The sequence below is a fragment of the Fukomys damarensis genome, unplaced genomic scaffold (assembly GCF_012274545.1).
Source record: "Fukomys damarensis isolate Sample0158 unplaced genomic scaffold, DMR_v1.0_HiC HiC_scaffold_24, whole genome shotgun sequence".
NCBI lineage: Eukaryota > Metazoa > Chordata > Mammalia > Rodentia > Bathyergidae > Fukomys > Fukomys damarensis.
Genome location: NW_022900936.1, coordinates 20,291,520 through 20,302,700, shown reverse-complemented (window position 1 = coordinate 20,302,700; position 11,181 = coordinate 20,291,520). Strand labels below are relative to the sequence as shown.

The window sequence follows — 11,181 nt, the reverse complement described above, 5'->3', positions numbered from 1 at the left end:
TTTTTTTTTTTTTTTTTCTTTTTGGTACTGGAGATCTAGCTCCAGACTTTGCACTTGTGAGGCAGGCAGCAAAACCACTGAGCTAAATCCCTGGCTCAGCCAAACCACTCTTCTTAAAGTGCCTGTACCATTTGCTTTTATGCTTAGTTCAGATTGTTATACTTGGCCATTGGCTTGTGTCTAGATGTCCCCTCCAACGCTTCATGTAGTCATAGATGGGACTTTTTCAAAGGTGGTTGAATGTAGAATATGTGACTGATTCATGGAGCAATGATAAGATTAAGGATACTAAAAAGAAGTGTGGATGGTTACTATAAATAAGTCCACTCATTGTTTTGGCACCATCCTGATCCCAGTAGGATAGATACAACGTGAGGGACAGAAAGAGCTATGCCATACCTCTTGCTTGCTTTGCTACCTTCTGCCCACCATGAACCATTTATCCTCTGTGATGTTTATCTGTCATAAATCCTGGCTTGGAGTCAGCAAACTGGACTGAGACCTCTAAAACCTGTGAGCTAAATAATTTTTTTTATCCATAACTCTAGGTGTACAGCATTTTATCTCAATAATAAGAGAGAAGTAATTTAAGTCAGAATCTGGTACCAGAGAAGTGGGGTCTTTGTTATGACCATACCTGAAGATGTGGTTCAGAAGCCTTTGGAACTGACATGTGGAAAGTTTGGAAAGGCTCAGAGATGATGGCTAAAAAGTAGAGCTGGAACTCCTCAGGCTAGACTGTATGGGAGATTCTGGTTAGAATTTGGAAGTCAGAAAGCTGATAAAAACCAGGCTTAAGAAATTTCTGCTGGAAAGAAGGACTACACTGGCTACTGGACTCTAGATCATGTGTGTTATTCCTTAGCAGATAGTTTGTCTGCATTTTGCTTTTTTGCAGAACCTTTGCCTGAGATTAAGATTAAGAATAGCAGACTAATTAAACTTGTAGAAGAAATTCCAAGACATTCTAATGTTGAGGCAATTGCATGACTACTGTTGGGGACTTTTAGCCAGATTGAGAATCAAGAGAAAAGAACTCAGGAGAATGATTTAAAGTGCTTTTAATTTGGCCAGAAAGAAAGTGCAGTAAAGCTGTGGACAGCAAAGATAGAGCAGAGGAGGGGATTTTACTCAGTTGCATTGTACTGTTTGGCAAGCACAAGGTCCTGAGTTTTTTCCCTGATACTGAGTGAAAAAACAAAAAGAGCAGAGGAGATCTTGATTGCTGAGAAGAAACAAAATAGAAAATATGGCCTTAGGGAATCACAAGAAGCAGTGAGACTCCACCCTCTGCAGCCTCAAAAATAGCCTGGTTTGAGAAGAGAGGCACAGAACACCATGTTCGAAAATGGCAGGAGCCTAGAAATGTTGTTCCTAGAGATTTGCTTCATAGGCACTGGACCCCCAGAGCCAAGAAAAGAAGGAAGCCTGGCCATTCCTCTAGCTGACAATAGATCTTGGCATCAACCATGTGGTTCTGCTTTAAGGCATATGTAGACTGCAAGAGTTGTGCGACCAGGGAGGTTTCCACTCAGATTCAAAAGAGGGCCTAGGAGGTCAGGCAGCATGCCTCTGAAAGGGTAGTGTGTGAAGCCAAAAGTCCTGTGGAGACCCCAGTCACTCAGAGAAGCCAGGAATCTGGATTGTCTGAGGAAAACTGCAAGGAGGGAGCAGAGCTAGCCCCAAGGAGAATCCATTTGAGCTACAACCACAGTCATGTTGTAGGGGCAGAGCCACCCAAGACCAATTTTGAGCTTGGTTATGGGTTTAGAGGCAAAAGGAGATGTTGATTGTGGGTCCTCAGAAGCACCAATATGGTTTTGCTTGTGGACTGCATTACAAAATAGTATTACTATTTTCATAGGCAAAAATTGAATAGTTTCCTCAGGTCTAGATGGAAAGGCCAACACCATAGGGGGTGGGATGCCTCTGCAAATGAAATTGGAGAAATCTTCCCTTGGAGAAATAATCTCATCAGAATTTAGTAGTTAAATGACCTCAACCTCATCAAATTCATCCAAAGCATCTCTATCCCAATTTACAGTAATCCAATCTTGATTATCAGCACCCTCTCTTTAATTGCCCATGTCTTCTCAGGCAGAGGGTTAAAGTTGCACTGTAATTTAGCCAGTTGAATTATGAAGGCTTGTTTGGTTCTTAGCAGCTTCATTCCTGTGGCTAAATGAGAGAAGATTCCCAAGACATACTTAAAAGCATTATACATGTGCAGACTGGGGAATTTGAATCTTTGAGCTCATTATTTTCCTCTAGTACTTTGTTGACACACTTTGAAACCTCTATATTGTTTATTCATGTCTATACCTGAGAATTTGAACATTTCTGCTCATTATTTTTTATACTTTGTATAGAGATATGAAGAACAACCATCCAGCATAATTGCTCTTCTTTCTTTTCCAAACATTTTTTAAAAATTGTAAAGTCACTAAATTCCTTGCATATAACAAAATGTCAAATTATGATAATCAAATGGATCTATATTGCACCTTATTTAAAATAGTTTATGCAGTGGACTGTATTTGCTATGTTATCAAAGTAGAAACACTGGCAACTGTTTATCTCTAAAATCAGTTAAACAACTGAAGGAGCATCAAAACTGATCAGAGAAGTTTATCTGCCTAATATTGTTTATAAACAGCAAAATAAAAGATAATAGGAAGTAGGGAAATAGACCTTTCTTGAACCAAAAAGAAATCATGAGATGGAGGGGGGAGGAGGTAAAAGGAAGGGGATAAAATGGATATGATGTGTTATGTGCATATACGTGTCCCCACAAGAAATATAAACATGTACTAATGAAAAATAATGTTTTTCTAGAATTACTTGCTGTACTAAAATCTGTATTTCTTACAGTTATCTTGCAAAACAGAATCAATGGAAAATATATGTATAGTTATCTAAGGGGGATTATTTAGGTAGACTTACAAGATCAGAAGCAGGGAATTTTATGATACCCACTAGGTGCTGAAAAGCAAGAGGATATAGTAGCAGGACCACCAAAAAGACATAAGAATAGTAGACACAGAAGACTCCAGGATCGAAGGCCTGGAGAGTCATTAGAAAGTCTCCAGTACAAGACATATCATGATTAATGGTCACAAATGTAGGTATTAAAAATAAGGAGATCTAAAAATGAATTACTTAAACATTTACATCAAAAATAAAATAATAGCATTTAAATACAGAGCTATCAGAAGAAAATAATAATAGATATTAGAAAACAAATTAATTTGCAAAAATGAATCAAGTGAATGAAACTAAAGTCTGATTATTTTTCAAAATGTCAATAAAATTGCTAGGTTTCTATTCAGGCTAACAGACATGAGAGAGAGAGAAAGAGAGAGAGAGAGAGAGAGAGAGAGAGACAGGGAAGGAGAGAATGCAATATGAGAAATAACAGTAGATATCTGCAGAGTATTCCATCCACTAACAACAAAATATATATTCTTAGCAGCACATGAAACTTTCTCCAAGATAATCATACTAACCCATAATGCATGCTTAATTCAAATTTATCAATGCAGACTATCAGATTTTAGAACAATAATACTAAATCAATTGGAAATTAAACCACAAAAATTAGGCAAACACATGGAAATTAAACAATACAGTTTATTGTTTGTTTTTTGTTTGTTTGTTGCTGTTTTTTGAGACAGGGTCTCACTATGTAGTTGAGACTGACCTGGAACTCACTATGTGGTTCAGGCTGGTCTCAAACTCACAGTAATCATCCTGCCTCAGCCTCCCGAGTGCTGGGATTACAGGCATGCACCACCATGCCCAGCTTAAATAATACATTTTAAAATTATAAAGTTTAAAATATACAGTTTAAAATTATAAGGAAATAAAGATCAGTATAAACTTACTAAAATTGAGACTAAAAGAATCAGTGAATCAAAGAGCTGCTTCTTCAAGTAAATAAGGATATTAGAAAATTCCTAATCAATCTCACCAGAAAAGAAAAAAAAAGACCATATCAATGTAATTGAAAATGAAAAAGGTGATGTCACAATAGACACTGTTGAAATCCAGATCATTAGTAACTGCTTCACAAATGTGTACTCCAATAATTTGAAGAATCCAGGAGAAAGGGATAGAATCTTAGATACATAAGTAGTACCAAATTAAACCAAGAAGATATAAAAACTGTATATAATCCAACAATTAATAGGCAGTTAAATTCAGGCAATGACCATTGAAGAGCCCAGAGCTTATCACTGAATCCTACAAAAACTTTAGGGAAAATATAATACCAATAGTCCTCAAACTCTTTTATGATATTGACAGTGAGGAGTACATATAAAATCATTCTGAAAAGCTAACATTACTCACAGTCCAAAACCAAATAATGACCCTCCCCCAAAAGGCCAATCTCTTTAATGAACATAGATGCAAAAATCTTCAACATGAAAGTGCCAATGCAGCAAATCATCAAGAAGGTCATACACCGTAACCAGTGGGCTTCATTCCCATGGATGTAAGTGTGGTTAAACATACACAAATTGATAAATGTAGAACAAGGACAAAAATCAAATGATCATCTCAATATATTCAAAAAAAGCCTTTGAGGGCTGGGGATTTGGCTCAGTGGTTCTGCTGCCTTCCTTGCAAAGCACAATGACCCAAGTTCGATCCCTGGTACCACAAAAACAAACAAACAAACAAAAAGCCTTTAGGAAAATCCAATATTAGGACAAAACCTTTTAGAAAATAGGTATCGAAAGATCTTATCTCAATATAATAAAAGCCATTTAATATAGACCTATTAGCAAAATAATATTAAATAGGAAATGTTGAATGCTATCCCTCTAAAATTAAGAACAAGAAATGGATGCCCATTATCACCTTTCCTGTTCAATATAGTACTGTAAATATTAGCTAGAGAAATCAGGCAAAAGAAAGACATAAAAGGGGAAAGTACCTAAAAGAAAGAAAACAAATTATTATTTGAAAATGGCACGATACTTTTTTTTTTTTTTTTTGGTACCAGGGATTGAACTCGGGTCCTTGCACTTGCAAGGCAGGCCACTGAACCTCTGAGCTAAATCCTCAGCCCCAATATACTTTAAATAGAAAAATCCCCTAAAATTCCACCAAGACCCAAAGAATTAATCATGAAACTCAGTGACATAGCAGTCTGCAAAATCAACACACAAAATTCACTAACATTCTGATACACCAATAATGAACTTGCTGAGAAATAAATTAATAGCATGAAGAAAAAATTGAATGCTTAGAAATTGGCCCAACAAAGAAGTGAAAGATCTCATAAATCAAAACTGCAATACTTGAAAATGGAGATGAAAAATATACCAGAAAATGGAAAGATATTCCTTGTTCCTTAATAAGCAGAACCAGTGTGATCCAAATGACCATGTTACCAAACGGATTTAATATAGTCCTAATCAAAATACAAATAGCATTCCTCACAGAACTAAAGAAAACAATCAAAAATTTTATATGGAAGTGCAAGAGACACCGAATAGGAAAAGCATTCCTAGACAAGAAGACAAAGGCATCAAAACCCCAGCTGTCAAGATATTTACAAAGCTACAGTGATACAAAAAACAGCATGATACTCGGACACAAACACACCAGTAGATCCTTTGAACAGAACAGCGGATGCAGAAAGAACCTCGAGCATCTTGAGGCATCTGATCTTTGACAAAACAACCAAAAACATACATTAGAGAAAATATCAGTCTCTGTAACAAATCTTGCTAGGAAGCTGGATAGATATACAAAAGATTGAATCTAGAACCATATGGTAAAAGAGGTCAATCCTTGAAGGTATGGATTGGGGCATCGCTTTTATGAACAAAACTGCAGTTATACAACAAATAACATCAAGAATCTACAGGTAAGATTGCATCACATTATAAACGTTTTGCACAGAATAGCAAAAGAAAAACTATCAAAATGAAGAGGGAACCTACATAACGGAAACAAATCAGGAAGGAAGGGAATACAAGATGGATGGAGCAAGAAGGGTAGGGAGGGGAAGGGGATGTAAAGGAGAATTAAAATATATTATGTACACTTAGCAACTTGTACTACAAGTGTACTCATTGTGTACTGTAAACATATACCAGTAGAACGTCAATTTAAAAGTGAAATGAAAGAGAGGTCATCATTAATGAGAGGATAGCTTTCAACTATTAACAAAGGCATACAATGAATTTTTATACCTACCAATGTGATTGCTTACACAAAATAAATTATAGTATTTGAAAAACACATCTATTAAAAACATACAAGAATAAATACACAGTCTGAATATACAAATACCAAGTGAAAAATTGATAACTGAAATGTACATTTTCTTATAACTTTACCAACACCATTTTTCACATGTTCAATCAGATGTTACATGCCCAGATAAGAGCAAAAAATCAAATGTGCCACTCATCACAAGTGTGTTATTATCTCTCAAATCTCAATATGTGCAGGATCTATTATCTCCGGGACTTTGTTCTTTTTGTTTGCTCTTTTGTTTTTTTGTATTCTTAGTTTTTATGCTTTTTAAGCATTGATTTCAGTGTCATTTACCAAGAGTTGAAGTATCAAATAGCAGAGTTGCAGTGTTCTTAATGATCCCTGTACTCCTTCTATTCATATCTATCGCTCCTTAATTCTTGGCAATTTCTTTATAATTTCTACTTTTTCCAGAATGCTGTATAATTGGAATCACACAGATTCAAGTCTTGTGCAGCTCACTTATTTCATTTTATTATATTTTTCCATATCTTACCATGGCTTGGTGAATCATTTCTAATGAAATATATGTATTAGTTTATTTATGCATTGGCTAATTGGAAGTCATCTTGGTTGTTTCCAGTTTGGTACAGTTATGAATATGGCCTCTGTAAACATTGATGTGCTAATATTGTACATGTGTAAGTTGTCTAATCATTTTTCTATGAAGAAGCATTTCTCACTGGGTAGTGAGACTATTTTCCTGGGTAACTGAAATTCCCCATCTCCCCATTCTTTCATTCCTTAGTATATTTGAAATTGTATCAGTAGTACATAAGTCTCAAGGCTTTTGTCTTCCTTCATTGCTTATCATCACTCTGTGACTTCTTTATATTATTTCTGTTTGCTTAATATTTGGGACTTATCCCTTTACAATTAGCTTTCTAATTTTCAACAATTATGCAAAACATTGTTGATAATTTGGATATATAAATGTATATTTAAACATGACCTTGTAGATGAAAATGCATATGTGTATTTTATGAGTTTGCCTAAACTGTTTTCTTGAAAAATATAAATATTGAATAATTCAGTGTTCACTTTTAGTTAAGGTCTCTTGTAAAATGATATTTAGCAAGATATCCTACCTGTAAATTTTAAGTTCTAAATAGAATCAATATGTCTGAAGATGCATTTCAAATGTTTCAATGTCTTAAAGTATTTTTACATTTAAAGTATGGTCTATTAAGTAGAATCTATTTCATGTTTTACATCTTATTTTATTTTTATTCACAAGTTGTGAAAATATTTATCTTAATATAAAATGTGGCATCAAATTAAAAAATGTCTTCTTACACAGAATACAGAGTATACACGCCAACAATTTAAAACAAAATTAGTGCATCTGATAAAATAATTTTTATTTTCCAAAAGTTACAGTAATAGATATTAAAATGTAAAGTACTTTTGCAAATTGTTTACACAACCTTGATGACAAAAGAGGTCAAGATAAAATGAGATTTATTGATTCTGAGTGAAAATATATAATAAAACCAATTTTAATTTAAAAATGTTATTAATATGGTGAACAAAATCATGTTGGATTTATTTGAAGAAAGGTAGAATTAGTGGAGATTTTTAAGTGTGTTCTATAAAACATCTATTTTTTCATTATATCAGATTTTTTTTATTTATCTAGGAAAGATGGATCAAAAGAACCAATAGTGGAGATGAGAACAGAGGATGAAAGAATTACTAATCATGAAGATGGAAGCCCAGTAAATGAGCCAAATGAAACTACACCACTAACAGAACCTGAGTATGTAGCTTGCACTGTTTACTTGTATTTTGATAAATGCTGGTAAAATGATCACCTATTTTCCTAATTTGTAATATGTACTTACAAATACCAGCATCTTTTGTCAAAGAATCAAACCATTTCTTTCTTAATGAAATTACACATAGATATCAAAAATTCATTTCTGTTGAGATATTTCATGTGAATACTTTATAGCAATATCACAGAAATTCCACTATTGAATTATATATTTATAAGTACATACACACGTCAAAACATAAGTTGGTCATTCTAACACAAATCTTGCTGTTTAGAAAAGTGATTATTTCAAAATATAAATTATTTTCATTGAAATAATGATATGCCATAAATTATTCCCCACTTTGAATATGTGATAATGAAGTCTGTGCAAGACTATTAAGTTTAAAATCATGATAAAGAAATTGAAGAAATCTTGCTAAACAGTGTCATTTTATTTTATTTTATTTTATTTTATTTTCCTCATTGAGATTATTGGTACATTCTAGGTATACAGTACAGTTACAGTCATCATCGGGATCTTGTACCTTTACATGACAGGTCGTTTTGACAATATGCAATGCTAAATTTGTTACCTTTTCAGTTACTTTACTCTCAATTGTACAGTTCTTAAAATGTTTTCCATATTTTTCTCCAAACCAGTAATTTAAATGTTAGAGTATATATTCGCATTTCTTAAAAGTGGAAATATTTTATTTCATTCCAGAAAATTGCCTTTAAAAGAAGAAAATGGAAAAGAAGTCCTAAATCCAGAAACTATAGAAATTAAAGTTTCTAATGACATCATCCAATCAAAAGAAGATGACGGCAAAGCATAACAAAGTCCCAGCGGCTTGAACGACCCTACAAAGAGCATCTGGATTCCAGTGACCCTATGACCAAAACTATTCCACTGACCTTAATTTCTTGGGAAACTTTTAGCTTGGAATAGCTTGTACACATATACATATGATCAAATACTCCTGCTCATAATCCGTTTTCTTTTGTTGTCCTTGTTGTGGTTGTTCATTTCTTAGGAATTTCAGTATAGAGACTCAACTGGCACCAGCTCTTGTGTATTGATTCGATTCAATGATTGAAGTGCTGCAATTTATTATATGGCTAGAGAGCTCTGTTTCTTAAGAACTTTGCCTCACATACCACCAAGAAATATAGTTCAAACTCTCTACCACGTGAGGGTGTAAGGAAAAACAAAATGACACAAAGCAAAAAAGCTTTGTGAGCTGAATGTTTTAGAGAGCCCTGCATGTTTATGAATCATAATTTGGGCAATAGCTTATTAAAGTGGCTTTCATAGTAAAATGAAGGCAGGTGATAAAGATTATACATTTTTCAGGAGAATTTCAGGGAACCCAGGCTTAACGAAGCCAGTTATCTTTTGCAGATATTAAAATTTGAGGAAACTTTGGAGAACTATTTTCAGTGCATTTTCGACATTGATTTTTTTTGACAGACTGAAGTACCACATAAAAATTGTTACCCATCGGAAAAAATATTAGTTATGTATAAAATTAGATTAGAAAGATGCCCTAAATCTCTGTCTCTTTATATATGCCATATCATTCATAATGGAATATACAAAAATAATGTATTGCTAGTGAAAATTATACTGACTTCTGCCCTCAGCTTCAAATAAAATAAATTGAAATGGGAACAGTATTATTTTGTTGTCTTGATATATTTATAAATACTTGATTTTATTTCATTTTTAAATAATTTACCAAAAACCAAGTCTTTAGAGTTCAAATATTTCAGATAATATCATCAGATACATTTTTAGTACACAAATTTAGACAAAACTTTTAGAATCATTTTTTAAAATTTTTATAATTTCTTCATTAATTGAAACTGACTAGAGGAAATTAGAAATCTATGTTTAGTTAAATTAAGGAGAAGTTACTTAACCTTTAAATGTGCCATCAAAATATCAATTATAAACAATCAAATTGCCACAATGTTTTTAATGTGATTGTTTTAGCTGAAAATCATTTTAAGACTTTTGATAAATAACTTTGGTTGAAGAAATTCCTTAACTATTCAATACAGACTTTCTAATATCACTTGTTAAGGTTTATGCTTATTAACTTCCAAGCTATGCAATTTCCCAGAGATAAATATTGAAATGTGATTTAACACATATATAAGGAAAGTGTATTCATGGCTATAAATATACACATCAATTGGGAGCAAGTTTTAGATTATGTCTTAACTTAGACAGCCAAAGGTGTTTGGGGTGCCATTGTATTAATAACCTTTGGTGTTTCTGGTATTCACTAAATAACTCAAATGTTGGTAATTGAGAACACATTCCAATATAACATTGGATAAATTAATAGTGCAGAGGGACCTGCTTTGAAAGTGTTTTCCGTAATTTTATGATTACAACGTTAATGCCATGAATATTTTTATTTACCAAGTACTTGAAACTGTCACCCAAGGAGAGACACGTAAGTAATTTTATGCTATCCTTCACTTTGTCGGCCATCAGCAGGACAGAATATGCCCATCTGCATGTTAAGACACCAAAATTTCAGTGTCATCGCCATATATTTCAGGGTAGTAATGTAGGAATCTCTCCATTTTACATTTCTGTCATATTCTGAAGAACAAAATTATAGTGCCTGTCTAGCAATTTGAATAGTGTCTGAACAAACTTAGTTATCCAGTTGATTTTTCACATATTTGACCATTTGTATTTAGTTTATGTCTGTCTAATCATCTGTTTGCTCTATTTTGTTGTGCTTCATTTTGTTTGTATCAGTGTGCTAAAATTAGTCAAAATACTTGAATTAGTTTGTGCAAGTGTCTATAAAGCAGTTATCAGGAGGGCTGATTTTCTCTGGATCGGGCCACATGGATTTGAACTAGTGATACTGAAAGAATTCAGATGACTAAAACCAACTTCGCATGTTTACTGTTGTTATACTTGTACTACACTGCAAAAATAGAGAAATCATAAAGAAGTCATTTTTGTGTTTTCTCTGAATATTTGGTTTTCGTATTCATTGGAATTTCTATGTAAAGTAATGGATGGAGATATTTCTTTATATATATATATATATATAAATATACTGTTAAATTTCTTGCCACTCATATGGAATAATTATCTGAAATCAATAGATAATTTGGAA

At 33.3% G+C, this 11,181-nt stretch overlaps 1 protein-coding gene across 1 annotated transcript in view; it reads left to right on the top strand.

The window, feature by feature from the left end:
• Ncam2 (neural cell adhesion molecule 2) overlaps positions 1–9,352 on the top strand; it is a 454,995-nt gene extending 445,643 nt beyond the window's left edge. The window contains exons 17-18 of the mRNA XM_010608552.1: positions 7,913–8,032; positions 8,757–9,352. Coding sequence (XP_010606854.1) covers positions 7,913–8,032; positions 8,757–8,868 — 232 coding nt within the window. The 3' untranslated portion in view covers positions 8,869–9,352. The remainder of the gene's footprint in view (positions 1–7,912; positions 8,033–8,756) is intronic.
• The last annotated feature ends 1,829 nt before the right edge of the window (positions 9,353–11,181 follow it).